The sequence below is a fragment of the Monodelphis domestica genome, chromosome 1 (assembly GCF_027887165.1).
Source record: "Monodelphis domestica isolate mMonDom1 chromosome 1, mMonDom1.pri, whole genome shotgun sequence".
Taxonomy (NCBI): Eukaryota; Metazoa; Chordata; class Mammalia; order Didelphimorphia; family Didelphidae; genus Monodelphis; species Monodelphis domestica.
This window is the reverse complement of record NC_077227.1, coordinates 717,105,519-717,123,379: the sequence shown is the minus strand read 5'-3', so window position 1 is coordinate 717,123,379 and position 17,861 is coordinate 717,105,519. Positions and strand designations below refer to the sequence as shown.

The window sequence follows — 17,861 nt, the reverse complement described above, 5'->3', positions numbered from 1 at the left end:
ATGTTCTACCAGCAAAAGAGATTCTGAACCGATCCCAGGATACTATTATCAGGTTGGGGGCAACTAGTTGGCTTGGTGGATTGAGAGCCAGGAGGTCCTGGGTTCAAATGTGACCTCAGACACTTCTAGCTGTGTGACCCTGGGCAAATCCCTTAACTCCTTACTGCTCTTCTGCCTTCTAAGGCAGAGGGTAAAGGTTTAAAAGATAACATCAGGTCTGCATGAGGATACATAGATAAAGAGGCAACCCACCCATCATGGGAGAAGGGGCAAGGATGGACTTTGGAGTCAGTTGGATTCCACCGGGAGGGTCTAGAAGGGGGGCGGGGGGGGGGGGGTCGTCCTTAAGTCTGCTCGAGCTCTCAGGCCTGTGGCCCTCTACTAAACATGCTAAACATTCACAGAAGTGCTGGCTCGCCCTATTACCTTTTACTTACTATAGCAATAAATATAACACACAACCCATTATATTATGGGTAGTACAACAGATGTATGGTTTCTTTTCCTTCCAGATGTCTCTAAAAAGCTACCGGAAGGCTTGGAATAAAGTCAAGATGGCCAGTAACCTTTTGGAGACCAGAGCCGGGCTCTAGCGGAGACCCCTCAGAAATCTGACCTAGAATCAAGAAAATGAACCAGACCAGTATGAATAGTTCTGTGATCAAAAAAGCAAACCATTAAAGAAACAAATCCCTTTTTAGTAATAAAGTCTTTGACGTGGGGTTTACATTGGCGCCGGGGGAGGGAGGGTCTGCCCTGGGTGCGTGTCTGGCTCCTCTGGGCTGGTGCCCGCTGGGAGTCCATCTCCGAGGGAAGAACGCTTCGTTTGCCCCATCCGAGGCTCCTTGAATGCTAAAAGAAGCACGGGCCGGGGGGAGGTGGAGGGACATGGCCAGTGGCCAGCTGTTGGCCCAAAGGCCCAGGGGCACGGGAGGAAGGAGAGTGGGGTACGGCACCGAGAATGCCCTCCGTGCGCCCGGGCACGGGGAGACGGGCGGCTGCCCAGGAGCGGCACATCCCGCGGGCGTGGGCTTCTCAGCGGAGGATGTCGGGTGAGCGGGCTAGCCCCTGGATGCGACATCCCCGAGGACAAGGGCCAGCAAGCAGAGCGCGGAGATGGCTTCCCGGGCCGGACGCCGCCGGTCCTGCCCCGACACGGGCATGACTTCCCCGCTGTAGTAGTCGTAGTAGACGGGCTCAGCGCTGCCCTTCGAGCTGGCCCTCGTCGTCTCGGCTTGGAGCTTGTTGGCTGCGCTCTCAGCCCCCCCTGGCTCCCCTGCCATGGCCGGGACTTTTTTATCGGCAGTGGGCTTCAGACGGGTTTCTTCCTCCCGATTCTGTGGCTGCTCTTCCCTCTGCGGAGGAGCACGCGGACCGGAATGCGGCCGAGCGGTGGGAAGTCGCGGCCGGTGGGGACGAAAAGAGGGTCCCCGCGGGAGAGGAGCAGACGAGTCTGGGACTGGCTTCTCCAGCACGGAGCTGTTCTGTAGTTCCACACCCGCGTCCGAGGAGCGGCCGGACTGGCGCTCTCGCCAGCTGAAGACGGGGCATAAATCAAGCCCTTCTTTCTTTATCATTTTGGAAATCCAGCTGCTGTAGTAAGAGATCTTGGTGTAAAGGAAGGGTCCGAGGCAGCTCCTTCCGCCTTCGTTCTGGACGCCGTTCAGGATCCACTGGTTGGTCGGCTTAACTTGGCACATCACTGGGTTTCCCGGGTCTCCCTACGGAAAAGAAAAGTCTTTAAGCTCTTTCAGAGGACCATTCCGCTCATTCTCTCGTGGCTTTACTGGCCTGGTGTTTGGGAAATGCCCAACAACAATTCCTGCTGAAAGCGAGAGGAAAAGGTTGTGGGAGTCTTTTTTTTTTTAACCTTACCTTTTGTTTTAGAATCAATACTATGTATTGGTTCTGTTCTAAGGCAGAAAGAAGAGCAATGTTATCACATGACCTTTTGGGCATGGCAATATGGCTCTTCTTTAAAAAAAAAAAAACAGCCCTTACCCTCAATCAATATTAACCTAGAATCCTAGATTAGAATAGAAACCTAGACTCACTATTAAGCACTGTTTCCAAGGCAGAACAGTATGGGCTAGGCAAGGGGGGTTAAAGGACTTGGCCACGGTCACACAGTTAGGAAGTGTCTGAGATTAAATTTGAACCCAGGACTTCCCATCTACAGGCTTGCTCTTCTATCCATTGAGCCACCCAGCTATCTCCTGTTACCTTTTTTTTTTAAATAAAAACAAACAAACAAAAAAACAACTAGTAGACTCCAGATGAAAGCACCCACCAAACAATAGCACAGCTCTGAAGAGGTGAGGGAAACCTGTGGACTCTGACAGTAAAATCATTATCAGGGAGGTGAGAGAAAGGACAGACTCTGTGACCACTGTGTATGGGTAGCTGACCTTACAGGTCCTTGCATCAAAGGCTTCAGGCTTAGAATGAACCCTAGAGCTCAGTGGTGTATACAGAAAATACTTAATAAATGCATATGGTTTAGTGGATTAGTCTAACCCCTTCATTTTATTTTTTTGTTTCATCTTTATTTTATTTTAATAACAAATTTACACATAAGTTTTCCAAAGTTATGTGATTCATGTTGTCTCCCTCTCTTCTTCCCTCCCCTTTCCGGAACTGACAAGCTGTAACCCCTTCATTTAGATGTTCTGATCCGAGGCAAGGGTCACCGAGAGGAAAGCATCACTAAGAACCACATTTGGGAGCCTTGAATTCACTTTTCTTTCAAGAAGAGAACCATAAGAGACAACTAGGTGACTCAGTAGATAGAGAGCCTCCAGGTGAAAATATGGCCTCAAACACTTCCTACCTGTGTGACCCTGGGCAAGTCACTTAATACCCATTGCCTAGCCTTTACTGTTCTGCCTTGGAATCAAAGATTAGTGTTGATTCTAAAACAGAAGGAAGGATTTTTTAAAAAGAAGAGCAGACATATTACAATCCCCAAGAGGTCATGTGATAACATATCCTTTGCAATCATGGTTATGATAGAAATAACTAAAAAGAGGGGGTGACAGTAGGGTCTTATTAAAGAAACTAGGTCCAGGCTACTTCTCAAGTCACTGTCCATTCAATCCTATGTTCCACAGCATTTTTAAACATCATCATAGCTGCTATTTGGCAGTGATTACCTTGAGTAATCAAGAAAAAGTTATAACTGGTACATTATACTCTACTTAAGAAGGCAGGGAAATATAATGTCCATTTTGGAAATATTTTAAATCCCCCATTTCCTCTCCCTCCCCAAGCCAGTTTACTTAAAGGGTTAACTTCTCCAATTATCCAGAAACTTCCAGAATCTTCTCCCCCCAAAGGAATTCCGGGACTATAATTCCTGAAAGCCCAGGGTATACTGAATTTTAATTGTCCTGTTAAGTAATTTTTGCCTCGGTCTCTACTCAGAGTAGGATATTGATGGAAATTTTCGTCTCTAATGATTCTTCTCTCCCTGTCTGTCTCATTTAGTCTTCTAACAAAATGTTAGCTCCTTGTGATCAGTTTGATGATGGCGATTTCTCCATTTCTTCTTTCATTTGGGTGGCAAGGCAAAAGGAGAGTTAAAAAGTTGCTATTGCCAAAAATGCCTTGGGATCTCACTAATGGGAATGGGAGGACAGCTTCAAATGACCTCATTCCCTGTGACTTTAGACACTCTTTGTAAAACTAGTGTCTATGTTGCTGTTTTTTAATCATCATTTAATCAAGACAGTATTTCTTGACTTGGGAATTGGGAGGTTTGTTTCAGGGGCCAATTAGGAAGTTTTATTTCAGATCTGCGATTCAGAAGCCAGATTCTCAGAACCCCTTAATTGTTCTGACCAGTTTGCTAAGCGGAGTCTTTTGTGAGATAGCAAAGACTTGGCAGACTGCTAAGATATTTGTCTCAGGGTGCCTCCTAATTCTCCTCTCTGCCACAAGGCTTTTCTCTCCCCAATCCATCCTTCACACATTTGGCAGAATAAATCTTTCTAAACTCCAAGTCTGACCAAGTGTGTCTCCCTGGTGAAAAAAACTGTGGCTCCCTATTACTTCAAGGATAAAATGCAAATCCCTTATTTGGGTGTTTCTGGCCCTCTACAATTTGGCTCCAATCTACTTTAGTATTATTTCCCATCACACCCATTCATGTGCACAACATTTCCATAAAGCTGAAGTAAACTTACTCCATTTTCCATCAAGTAAAAGCCTGGAATAGTTGCAAAGAGCTTTTTATTTAATTTTTTTAAACCCTTACCTTCCATCTTAGAATTGATACTAGTATCAGTGCCAAGGCAAAAAGAGTAGTAAAGACGAAGCTATTGGGGTTAAGTGACTCGATCAAGATCACACAACTAGGAAGTATCTGAGGCCAGATTTGAACCCAGAGCCTCTCAACTCCAAGGCTGGCTTTTTATCTACCAAGCCAACTAACTGGCCCTGGTTTACAAAGAGCTTTACAGAGACTAACTTGTTTCTTTATTGCAACAACCTAAAGAAGTAGGTACAATTATTATCATTCATGTTTTACAGATCAGGAAACTGAGGCAGAATCAGTTAAGTGACTTGCCCAGGGTCACATAGCTGGTAAGTGGCTGAGATTGAATTTGTACTCAGGTCCTATACTCTACCCACTGTACCACCTGGCTGCCCATGTACTTCCTTCCCACAATTAAGAGTTACAGAGGACTAACCCAGTGCCCTGCACATAGCAAGGGCTCCATAAAAGCTCATTTAATTCATCTGACTTTGAGTTCAATAACCACCTAATTTAGAGAGCTATCACATGATAACATGTCCAGTCATGTAAGGGGGCCACAGCTCCTCTTGTGTTCTTACCTTCTAGGCTTCCACTAATTTTTCTTACCAAGCATTCATAGCTGTTGTACTCTTCCTTAAAGTTAAAGCAGACAGTTCCTCGGGATCTCTTTAAGGAACAGGGCCACACTTCCTGCATAGGGAGCTTCCTCAGGACGCCCATCTCCATTCTCTTTCTGGTCTGGACCATGAAAAAGCAAGCCCAATATATGTTAATAGAAATGCCTCACTCTTTGCTGAGACCCTCTGAATAAAGGTGCTGAAACAGGAGGGACTGGAGAGTGTCACTATAAATCCACTCTCTCACAGTCTTCTCTAGCAAGGAGTAGAGTTAGAATTTGAACCCAAGACTTCTGCCCCCCAAATCAAGTGGTTTTTCCTTGACAACAGATTGCCTCAGTTTTACTGTGCTGGACCTGCTCTACTGTGAGAGTTTAGCGAGTAGAATCCTGATACCACCTCGAGTGACTTTTAGGGACAGCAACCCTACATTTCAGGGGCTGCATTTTTTCCCACCTCCTAGCAGCTGGCACCAATTTTCAGGACTATTAAATTCAACTTGGGCCAGGAAAAGAAAGGATAGTCATTTAAGGACACCTGTGGGTCTAGTATTTATGAGCTGCCCATCATCATCATCATCATCATCACAATAATAGCAGCATTTTCAGAGGACTTTAAGGGTAGCAAAACACTTTATAAATATCTCAGCTTATATTCACAGCAACCCTGTAAGGGAGATGCCATTAGGATTCCCATTTTACAGGTGAGGAAACCGAGGCAGGTGATGGTTAAATGACTTGCCCAGGGTAACACAGCCAGTCGGTATCTTAAGCCAAATTTAAACTCAACTCTTTCTGACTCCGAATCCAGTGCTCTATCCATTGAGCCACCCTAGCTGAGAAAGAACCGGATTTCTGGCAAGAAACCATCTGCTCCCACACACCCTCTTTTAGTTTGGGGGTGTGTGTGTGTGAGTGTGTGAGATTTCTAGCCCAGGTTTGGTTTGGATTTGATTGTGATTGGCCTGACTAATTAAGATAAGCACCCAGGAGATCATGCCAGTGAAACCCTTTGCCAGCACACACCCTCCTTTATTAGAATAAAGGCATTAACTGCAGCAGTGTGGATCCATCCTGACAACCAGCAGTTCTCCAGGATGCTTGGGGCCAGGTTCCTGCTAGCAAAGCAGATGGGTTGAACTTGGTCACTGAACTCAATGGCTGTGTAGGTCTTCAGGAGGGCGATGTTATTCTCCATGGTGATGTAATTAAAGCTCTCATGACTGAAAATGCCATCGATGGGATACTCCGGCTGGGTTCTTCTCCTGGCATTCATGTCGGTTATACCAACCAATGCCAAGACCTTCTTCCTGGAGAGACAACAAAGCATTCAATGAGCCAGAAATACCTGGGCAGCTTCTCCTCCACTGACAGCCAGGAAGACTGTAAACCACCAATTCTCCCTCCCCATCCTCACATTCGCAAGCTTTGTTTGGTAGGGACAACCCCCTGGCACCAAATGGGATAGGGGAGGGCACACGGAACATAGCAGGCTTCTTGTTGGCAAAGCCAGGAATGCCTTTTAATCACTGATTACCCATCACTTCCCCTCCACTGCTGTGACCCAGCCAAACTGGTCTGCTTGGTGTTCCCTGGACATGGCATTGCTTAAAAAAAAAATTGGAATTATTTTTCCAACTAATAAGCCTTTGTTTTCTCTCTCTTCTATCCCCTTCTTCCCTCCCCCTCACCATTGGGAAAAGAGAAAAAAGGCAAACAAAACCCTTGTTTGCATGAGGTTTAGGCTAACAAAATGAAGTGGCCATGGACTTGACATTGTTATCGTCTGCCTCCATGTCTCTGACTTTGCACTGACCCACTTCTGTGCCTGGAGTAGTCTCTCCTTCACCTTAGTCCCCTCCTTTATAAACCTTACCTTCCATTTTAGAATTAATCCTACCTAGCTACCCTACCCCTTCACCTTAGTCTCTTAAAAGCCTCAGTTTCCCTCCAGCCTTGACTCTGATGTATAAGAAGCCCTTTCTGATTTCTCCAAATGTTAGTGCTTCTCCCAAACTATTTTTGTGTTTATTTTGTATTTATCTACGTACTTTCTTTTTGTGCATTTTTATTTATCTACTGCCTGTTTTTTAATTTTACCTAAAATCTATGTATTTTTTGTTGATCTATCCCCCCCCCCCCAGAATGTAAGTCCTTTGAGGGTAGAAACTATTTCATTTGTGTCTTTGTATCCCAAATGCTTGGCACATGATGAGATCCCAATAAAGGTTTTTCAAATGAATGAATGGCAATTTCCTTGAAGAATGCTAATAATCTCCTTACTAGGTATCTCTTAAGGTTATAGGAGACTTGGGGGACCCCAATTTCCAGGAAGTTTGGGCTCACTGTTGACTAATGGATCATGGGTGAGGAGGCAGGGAAGTGGGGAGGGAAACATTAAGTGTTTTGACAGATGCTAGGATGCCTCTAACTCCTCCCCAGTTCACTCTGGCAGAAACCTGCTTTTTTTCTTCTTCACATTTTTCACTAATCAAAAGTGATAATGATGACATCAAAGGGAAGCAGCCCTGGACCAGTAAGGAAGCAGCAGTGTCTTCCTGTGGGATCAGCCAGTGCTCACACTTTTTTCATCATTAAAATATTCTCTTTGGAATTCAGAAAGAATTTCATTTTTCACTTGGCCTAGTTACTGGCTTTTCCATGGCAGATTCAAAACAAAACAAAAATAAAACAGCGCCAACCAACCTTGGCTGAGTCAAGCCTTTGAGGCTGAGAATTTTTAGAACTCAGCACTTTATGTGATGCAAGAAGGGTTGAGTCTGTCAAACTCCTGTTGCCAGAGAGATGGACTGGGTTCTCCAGGCAGAGGATGGGCAAAATGTACCAGACTAAATCTTCTTTAAACAATCCCCTTTACCTCTCCCTCTCTCCTCCCTTCCAAGCCCTCCCCACTTATTCCAGTTCCTTGTAACAATTTAAGGTGAATGAAGAAGCAAACAATGTTACTGGCCTGTTCTGAAGGCGGGAAGCGATGCTTAATATCCAGAACTCACTTAGGATGCATCCGAAAGCCAAATGGGTGTACTGTGAATCCTGCAGGGACACCATCCAAGGGAACCTATCCACAGTGGCTAAATCATCACTATCATCGGAGAGAAACCAAGGAATGATGCTACTTTGGAACAAACAACCTGCAAGGGAAAGGCCAGTCAAGCTCTCCGATGCGTTAATGAGTGAAAGACTTCTTGGACCAGTATCTCTTGCTATTTCTCTCTCTCTCTCCTTTACTCCCACCCTAAAACTCTTATCTACCAGAGTATAGCATAATTTGTGTTACAATTGCTCCAGCTCCATAAGATAGGGCATGATTATTTATTTCAAAATAAAATTTTTCTTTCTGAGTTACTGCACAGGAACACAAAGATTCCTGATTCTAAATAAAAACAAGATGAATTATGTAAATAAGTTTCCTTTAAGATGAGGGGAGGGGGAAGAGAGAAACAGGGACAGATAGAGAGAAAGAGAGAGACAGAGATCCCAAGAAAAAAGGATCATTCACATCCAGAGGGAGAACTATGGGAGTAGAAACACAGAAGAAAAACAACTGTTTGATCACATGTCTCAATGGGGATATGATCACCTAAGTGATCACCCTAGTGCAAATATCAATAATATGGAAATACGTCTTGACCAAAGACACATGTAAAACCCAAAGGAATTGTGCTTCAGCTATGGGAGGGGGCTGGGGGAAGGGGAGGGAAAGAACATGATTTTTGTAATCCTGGAAAAATGCTCTAAATAAATCAATTAAATAAAGTTTAAAAATAAAAAAAGAAAAGAAAAAGGAATCACGCATATTTTCTAGAATGTCTCTCTTAAGGAAAAACATATTCTGTAAGATGGAAACAAAGCCTTCCACGTAGAAACTACCCTTCCCATGAGATTATTAAATTAGGTTTAAATTGGGTTTTCTTTCTTTCTCTTGTCATTTGTGGAATGAAGATATGGCCTTCAGGATGTTCAATGCCATCCATCTCACATAGATGTGAGGCTGCTATTTTAAGAATGTTCCGCTCATAGCTGAAGGCCAGTGAAGCGTGTGCTAGTGGAATGCTGGTAGAATCAGTATAATCTTTTTTGTTGTTGTTTAATAGATCCCTGTCATCTACAAAGCCATCAAATATCCCTCTAGACATTGTACTGTGAAGGTGGTGAAAGGAAATGGCATCTACTGGATAAATCAATTCAATATTATTTTTTTTCCATCTGTGATATTTGAATGCCCATTTCTTCTTATGTACCTTGGGACTTGAGTTACCCTTGTGCTTAATACGTAACTCTATTTGTCTGGTAATGCTCCTCTGGGACCAGTATTTCAGACTGGACTCCCTTCTCTACTGCCAGTTGCCCATGACACACATCCCATCCAATACTCTATGACCATTCCATTCATTCCCACAATTAGTCTCTAGACCAAGATGTGTGAATCTGATTTTAAGCCAAGAGAAGATTTCTGCCTTACAAGTAGTACTGAGATCCCACAATTTAACTATTTTGACCTCAACTTCCAGTGAAAATAACATTTACTCTTAGACAGCATTTAACACATTTGATGGCTGTTCATAGGAACAGACTCACAGATTTAGAATAGGAAGGAATCTTTAAAGGCAAGCTAGTACATGTTACAGATGAGGTCTAGAAAGGTAATATGACTTGCATAAAGTCAAGAAGGTAGTAAGTGACAGAGAAGGAATTTGAACACAAGTCTTCTGACCCCCAAACCTACCTCCCCATCACACCTCGATGCATCACAGTTTTTTAGAAGGTTTTCTTTTTTCCCCTTTTAAACCCTTACATTATGTCCTAGTAAGAATTCCAAGACAAGGGCAAGGGCTAAGCAATTGGGGTTAAATAATATGCACAGGGTCACACAGGAAGTATCTAAGCTCATATTTGAACCCAGGACTTCCCATTTCCAGGCTTGGTTCTCTGTCCACTAAGCCATGTAGCTGCCCTACTTAGTTTTTCATACTTGATTTTACATTCATGGATTTTCTGTTAATGATCTAATGCCCCTACTCCTTAACTGCACAATCAAGGACAGCACTAAGATATCAGTATATGAGTATCATCACAGTGAACTGTAAATGGTATCCTTGTTTTTATTTAGACTTCATTGTTCTTTCTTGTTTAAACACTTACTTTCCATCTTAGAACTGATATTAAGTATTGGTTCCAAAGTGAAAAAAAGCAGTAAAAGCTAGGCAATTGGGGTTAGGTGACTTGCCCAGGGTCATACAGTCAGGAAATGTCTGAGGTCAGATATGAACCCAGGATCTCCCATCTCTAGACCTGGATCTCAAACCACTGAGCAACCTGGGTGCTCCATTGTACTTAAAAAGAAAATTTAAAATCCTTACCTTCTGTCTTAGAATCAATACTATATATTGGTCCAAGGCAAAAGAGCAGTAAGGGCTAGGCAGTGGGAGTTAAATGAATTGCCCAGGGTCACATAGCTAGGAAATGTCTGAGACCAGATTTGAACCTAGGATTTCCTGTCTCTAGTCCTGGTTCCCATCAACTGAGTCACCTAGTTGTTCCTCATCCTTCATTTTCAGAGGACCAATGATATCACAGGGTGATGTCTTGGCTTGTACATGTCATTGGTCTCCTTCATTTTCAGAGAGGACCAATGAAATCATGAGACCTTGGACCCCAGAGCAAAATTGTTCATCATTGTGTTTTGTTTAGAAGAGGACCAATGACATTACAGGGTGATGTTTTGACTTGCTTGTGAACTGGATTTTAGTGAGGCAGAGTTGCATAAAATTGTCAGTCTCACTTCTTCCAGTCACCAAAGTCCAGTGAAAAGGCAAAAGTCAGGACTACTGGTGATGGCCTGGAATACAGTGGAAAATCTTGACATCTTTGATGTTTGAAAAAGCTCGAGAGCTTAGTGAAGGTTCCTAGGATGAGCTGAGCTGCCATCTTTGAGAAGTTAATTTGGCTTGAATACTTTGGACTCAATAATCTTGTCCTCTATTTGAAGATGATCAAGTGTTGGTCCTTACTACTTCCTTCTACCCTTTTCCCATCCTTTTTATCATCTCCTCAATTACTACCATTCCATTCTGTGTTCTGTTGAGTCTTTCTTCTCCCTGCAAAGGGTCCTGGAATCATAGTGGCATATCTGAGCCCCATAAACAGGGCAACAGATAAAAGATGCATAATAAACATCCATGGATTTAATGGACAGGGCTTTGGTGTTTTTCCTTTATGACTTCCGAGTCCTATGATGTATTTACATTCGGTAGCAGGCACAGTGTTGAATCATTCCAACTCAAAGGCATCTAAGATGATCTGATCTTAGTTTTGACTTAACTTAGTTAAATAATAGTTGAAGTTTCAGATAGAGTGCTAATATTCTTGAACCCTGCTCGGTTCAGATGTCATCTAAAGTAAATACACAGTCCAACTTTCTCTACACAATTGGAGGAGAGGTTGGAAATGTAGACTTGAACATAGGGACAACTCATTCTCTAGAATTCCACAAAGGAATTTTGGGGAAAAAAGCTTCCAGCATTAAAACCCCCCAGACCTAATTTTGGTAGAAACTTGATTTTCAACTATGAAGATCTAGAGTTTGAGACTGCCCAATCTGGCCCTCTTATTTGACATGAGAAGAGTTGAGACTTTGAGAGGTAAAGCAATTTACTCAAGGTCATACGGATAGAAAAATAACAGAACTGAGATTCGAACGCCAGTCCTCCAACTCTCTGGAGCTGAATTGCCATTGGCTATTCCCACTGCCCTATTGCTACTTCTCAAATGAGCTAAGTGACAACTAAAAATGACATGAAGAGATAAATGATGAAGGGAAAAAATGGGCTGCTGCTGTATTAGGCACTGGCTGGGTTTCTACATTGTGCATAGTAGGATAACCAATAACAAAGATCTGTTTGTAGGCATGACTTGTGGCTATGATGAGCCTTGTCCATTGTTCCTTTAGATGCTTTGGTCCCATATTTACTTTGTCTTGCCTCTGCTACAGATGGATTTTCTTCTTCATTTCCCCTCCTTCCTCTTTCTATTTTTTTAAACCCTTACCTTCCCTCTAAGAATCAATACTATACATTGCTTCTAAGGCAGAAGAATGGTAAGGACTAGGCAATGAGGGTCAAGCGTCTCGCCTAAGGTCACATTGCTCTGAACTGTCTGAAGCAAGATTTGAACCCAGGACATTCCATTTCTAGCCACTGAGCTACCCAAGTTACCCCACTCCTTTCTGTCTTGGTGTCTACAAAGCTCTGCTTCCTTGAATCTTGAGACTTCCTGACTTTGGTATCCAGCCCACTTACTAGAGAAAAAACAACTATTATACCATCTTCATTTCAGCTAAAAAGGAGAGTTAAAATAAAAAGACCCAAGAGGGAATTGGGGGGGAGGGGGGCTCCTACTTGTTGTTTTTTGTTTTGTTTTGTTTTTGTTTTTAAAGAAGCCAAGGTCAAAGAGCTACCAAGGACATTTCTCAGAAATCTAGAGAATGTTATGGACTGTGTTTGGTTTAAAACCAGTTTCAATGGGATATGAACAGAATTTGACTGAAAAAGAGATTTCAAAGAGGGAGAGTTTGGGGATCATGCACACGCAAAAACTCTTTCATATGATGATAGTCATAATGTTATAAATATTTATTATTCAGTGATCTACTTTGAAAGATCTGCAATGTAGAGTACTGCCTCCATTGATACATTTCTTTGCATCCTACACAATTCTTGTCCATGTTTTCCTATAAATCCTCAATAGAAGATCTAATCAACCTGCTGGAGATTTTCCTCTTTTAGTATCTTGGGTATACTATTGGAGCTGCCCATCTGTTGACTCTCATTCTCATTAGGAGTCCCACATCCTTTTTGGGTCACATCTATTCTTCATAATACCTCTTCTCCCACTTCTTGCATGCAAATCTTTTCTTAGTAACAAGCTACCATCTGCTTATACCTACCATGTATCTTTCCATTACCCTTGGTATTATGAACTAGAAACTATAAATAATGGGCACTTCCAAGTGGAATACCTTTCAAATCATCCAAGAATAAATGGATTCCCCAAACACGTACTAAGAAATCCATTGTTCTAGCTAGGCACTGGGGAGACAAAGGCAAAAACTAAGCTCTTCGCTCAAGAGTCTAAAGATATAAGGAAGGAAAGAAACCTGTGCTAAACATTTTACAAATGTTATCTCATTTAATCCTTATAACTCTAGATGGTAGGTGCCATTATTATCCCCATTTTACAGTTGAGGAAACTGAGGTAAACAAAGGTTAAGTGACTTGCCTGTGGTGACAAAGCTAGTATCAGATGATGGATTTGAGCTCAGGCCTTCCTGACTCCAGGCTCAAGGCTTTATCTATTGTGCTACCTAGCTGTTTTTACAGGGAATGATGTGAGCAAGAGAGCATATTATAACATTTTATTGTCAAATTCTTTGAAAAGTGGTTATATATTTATTGGTTTATTTATTTATTTTTAAACCCTTTCCTTCCTTCTTAGAATCAATACTAAGGATTGGTTCTGAGGCAGAGCAGTAAGGGTAAGACAAATGGGGTTGTGATTTGCCAAGGAACTAGGAAGCATCTGAGGACAGATTTGAATCCAGGACCTTCCATCTCTAGGCCTGGCTCTCAGAAAAGTGCATGATTAGTGTCTATTAGTCAGGCTATTTTATTAACCAGGATATTTTATTCCTTAATCATGTAATAGAACTAAATTTAAAAATTCGGTAATAACAGAAGTAATATTTTGCATTTATATAGAACATTTTTCTGTCTCAAAGACTCATCTGTGATGTCATTTTATTTTACATCTCTGGAAGGTAGGGAAGGTAGGTGTCATTAGTTCCATTTTTCTGCTGAGGAAATCGGACACAGAATTATTAAGTGATTGGTCCTACATCCCATGGTAAGTAGTAGAGTTGGAGCCCATGTCTTCTGATTCCTCAGTGTGTGTCCTTTAAAAAGGACCTCGTTTGAGCATGGATTATTTCACAGTTATGAATAACCAAATCATTATTTTTAGGTCTGGCCTGAGGGTCCATTTCCCAAACAGCCCAGCTTGACATTAGCAGGGGAAGTAGGTCTGTTAGGAGGAAAACTAGGTAAAGGGAAAGAGGTTAGGAAAGCAATGGAAGGGGAAGAACAGAGGGAAAGAGAACAGCATGTTAGGGGGAAGAAGAGAAATGAGGGATAAGTGTATGTAAGGGAGGAAAACAGGTAAAAGATGGGATGTGGGGGAGACGGGATGATAGCATGGGGAAAACTAAGAGATGAGGAACGGGGGAATAAAGAGGAAGACAGAGGAATGGGAATAAATCCTTCCTTCCTTAAATCAATTGCCTAGTACTATGCTGGTGGCAGGGAGCCAGAAGGGCTTGCCTAGTGAAGCAGTTTTTATTTCCTTCCCTATCTCTTCCCTATTCTCCCCTACTCCCTAAGGATATCAGAAGTTGGTACCCTACTGAAGTTCTAGTCTATATCCCTGACCTCAGGCAAGTGGTACAAAGCCAGAAATGCCAGCTGTGAGGGGGGAAGAGCTCAAGCTCCAATCCATTTCCTCCTGCTCCCTCCCAGAATCTTTTTCCTAATCTGCTCAGTCCCTAAGAAATAGTAAGAGGAGCCCTCCCCCGGAGGCTCCCTTGACTTTGGGGCTGCCACTGTTTTCTGGGGCTTTGAGAATCGAAGATGGCATTAGCTCCACAGCTTTATTTTGATGTCCCTAAATCATGATGCTCCAGACAAAAGTGCCTAACTAGAATACTGCTAAGACCAGCTACAGATGCCAAGCAAGTCCCCAGGCATTTATCAGGCCCCTTCTGTGTGTCAGACATCGTGCTTTAAACACTGGGGATGTGAAAGAAAGCAAAAAGCAAAAACAAAAATGTGTGTGTGTATGTGTACAGCTGCATATACAGATATTTGTAGAATAGAGAGAGATCTGTACTTGGAGTCAGAAGGGACATTTAAATCCCATATTACTGTGTGACACTGAGCAAGTCACTGCTTCAGAGCCTCAGTTTTCTCATCTGTAAAATGGAGATAATAATACTTTTTGATCTTAACATAGCTCTTTAAGATCTACCACACACTTCTACATATATTATGTCATTTGAGTTTGCAACAACTCTAGGAGATGGATACACAGGGAAAACAGTACTTTCTTATCCTCCAGGTCAGATAAACTATTTTATATGTGCCTACATGTACATCTTCATCCGAAATGTTCATATGGGCTATTTGTGTCCAACCTGTGATAGAACCTTCCAAGCTCACAGTGTCGGATTGGCCAGAGTTTGACCCATGTACACTGACATTGACATGGTGATGGCATTTTGGTCCACATATTTATCTATATCCATATAGTTCAAGAATGAGCACTTTGAATTTATTTTTTAAAAACCCTTGCCCTCTGTCTCAGAATCAATACTGTGTATTGATTCCAAGGCAGAGAAACAATAAGGGCTAGGCAACAGGGGTTAAGTGACTTGCCCAGGGTCACACAGCTGGGAAGCATCTGAGGCCAGATTTGAGCCTAGGACCTCCCATTTCTGATTTTTGGCTCTCAATCCAATGAGCCAACTAGCTGCCCCCATGACTTTTTTTAATCTTTATTTTATTTTAATAACAAATTTCCATATAAGTTTTCCAAAGTTATATGATTTATTTTGTCTCTCTCTCTTCTTCTCTCTCCCCTCCCAGAGTTGGGATGCAATTTAATTTAGGTTATACACGATATCAAGTAAAACATTTCCATATTATTCATTTTTGTAATAATCTTTTAAAACCAAAATCCCAAATCATATACCCAAATAAACAAATGATAAATCACATATTTTTTATCTTCATTTCAACTCCAATAGTTTTTTCTTTGGAGGTAGATAGCATTCTTTTTCCTAAGCCCTCAGAATTGTCCTGGATCACTGTATCGCTGTTAGTAGCAGAGTTAACCATCCCACAATATTGCAGTTACTTTGTACAATGTTCTCTTGGTTCTGCTTATTTCACTCTGCATCAGTTCATGGAGGTTTTCCCCCTGGACTTATTTTTAAACGGTTTCATTAGACCTCAGAAATCCAAACAACCAGAGGACCTGATTCCCAACTGTAAGAGATCCTACAACAGCAACCATGGCCCGAGGGCAGGAGGAAAAGTTGCCCTGGGAAAAAATCATCCCAGAGGGGTAACTGTCTGGAGGGAGATGAGTTCTGTCCTCCATCATAAACCTCCCCACCTGCCACCTTGTAGGAAGGCTTCTATAGCTCTTCTCTATGCCCACTGAAGCAGTAAGTGTGTCCTTTCCCTAGGACTGTGAAGTGTTCCTATAGGATTTTTCTATGTGCTGTTTAATTTGGAGACTCTTGCGGGGCTGTCTATACTCTCTAGGGTTTATTTTTTTTTATTTACATTGTCATCAACATTCTTTGCATATCCAAATATCTGAGATCACACAAATAAGAGCTTTTAGTGATCTAAGACTCTCTGGCTACAAAACACCTAAAACAGTCCTAATCTCATTTCATCTCATCATCCCATGATGTAAGTAGGGACCCTAGCTATAATGATAATATCCTGCATTCGAAGGGAAGGCAAAATAAAGACTCAAGATAATGAATTTCCCCAAACCACCAAACCCGGGTCTTTGGTGTGTAAATAGAATTTTTGTGCCTAGAATAATCCACTGGTAAAGTCCAGAAGTTACCTATTGCTAATCTAGTGGCAGAGAGGGACAAACATGCTTGAGCCCTTTTTGCTGTTTGGGTGAAAGCTTTCTGGTGGCTGGGAACCTGCTTTTCTCACAGCAAGATCCTTGAGGAAGACTGTCCCTGGGAGGGTACTTGCAGTGGTTTGATGGCTTCTGGATCGCATCCCTAGTTGGAGCCATCTCAAGAGAAATGGAAGTCACTCACCAACAAAAGAGTGTGAAATGCACAGCAATAGGAAAAGTGGCCTTTTCTGTTTTGCCATCTTGAAAGAGAACCAAGCGAGAGACAGTTGAGACCGGGGGACACCTGTGAAAATGAGGAAAAAAGCCAACAAAAAACTCATAATTCAATCATCTGGCTCAGCATGCACACATCTTTTTTTTTTTCTCATCCCAAATTATGGTGTATTTTTTTTTCTTTCCATACTTAACAGAAGCACATCCTTAGCTTCCAGGAAGTCAACCATGATTGTCATCATCACCCTTACCATCACCATCACTATCCCTATCCATCACCTTTACCATCATTGCTACCACCACACCAATACCATCACTACTCTACCATCACTATCATCACCATCATCACCACCATCACCATCATCATCATCATCATCATCTTCTTCTTCTTCCTCCTCTTCATCACCATCATCATTACTAACATTCAGAGTGGGCTTTGTGGTTTGCAAATTTTATCTCATTAAATCCTCATGATAACCCTGGGAGGTAGGTGCTATTTTTGTTGCCATTTTGACAAATAAGAAACTGAGGGAGGCATTGATGAAATGATTTACAGAGGGTCATTGGAGTCAAGGTTCAAGCTTGAGTTTTCCAAGTCTAATTCTAATCCATCCTCTTCATGTTACATAATTCATTACCTTCTGAGACAGGCACTGACTTGACTTCCTTCCTTCCCTTTTAGTTAAAGATTTGCAAAGCACTTAACATGTTATCTCATTCAAACCTCACAACCACCCTGGAAGTAGGCACTATTGTTATTTCCATATCACAAATGGGGAAACTGAGGCTAGATACACTTAAGTGACACAGGGTTTTTGAATCAGATATTTTATCTACAGTCACCCAGTTCCCTCATTCTCATTGTTTGTCCTTTCATCAAAAGGAGATGAAAAGGAATCTGTCCATGCTAGCAAGTAGGCTAGAAATTGGGAATATGGATCCAGGGAAAGGGAAATGTGAAATACTTGTTTCCTTTTTCCTCAGTCCAAGATCCTGGGATTTTTGAAGGGAATCAGTTCTCAAGGCAAGCTC

At 42.2% G+C, this 17,861-nt stretch overlaps 2 protein-coding genes across 4 annotated transcripts in view; one reads left to right on the top strand and one right to left on the bottom strand.

The window, feature by feature from the left end:
• CCDC113 (coiled-coil domain containing 113) overlaps positions 1 to 708 on the top strand; it is a 35,701-nt gene extending 34,993 nt beyond the window's left edge. For all 3 annotated transcript variants that reach the window (XM_007477549.3, XM_056811721.1, XM_001376167.5), the window contains one exon: positions 513 to 708. In XM_007477549.3, coding sequence (XP_007477611.1) covers positions 513 to 593 — 81 coding nt within the window. In that variant the 3' untranslated portion in view covers positions 594 to 708. The remainder of the gene's footprint in view (positions 1 to 512) is intronic.
• The window catches only part of PRSS54 (serine protease 54), a 17,630-nt gene continuing 446 nt past the window's right edge, over positions 678 to 17,861 (bottom strand). Inside the window, exons 2-6 of the mRNA XM_007477550.2 lie at positions 16,798 to 16,899; positions 7,846 to 8,026; positions 5,929 to 6,184; positions 4,865 to 4,996; positions 678 to 1,721 (exon numbers count right to left, since the gene is read on the bottom strand). Of these exons, the coding sequence (XP_007477612.1) occupies positions 1,062 to 1,721; positions 4,865 to 4,996; positions 5,929 to 6,184; positions 7,846 to 8,026; positions 16,798 to 16,855 (1,287 nt within the window). The 5' untranslated portion in view covers positions 16,856 to 16,899 and the 3' untranslated portion in view covers positions 678 to 1,061. The remainder of the gene's footprint in view (positions 1,722 to 4,864; positions 4,997 to 5,928; positions 6,185 to 7,845; positions 8,027 to 16,797; positions 16,900 to 17,861) is intronic.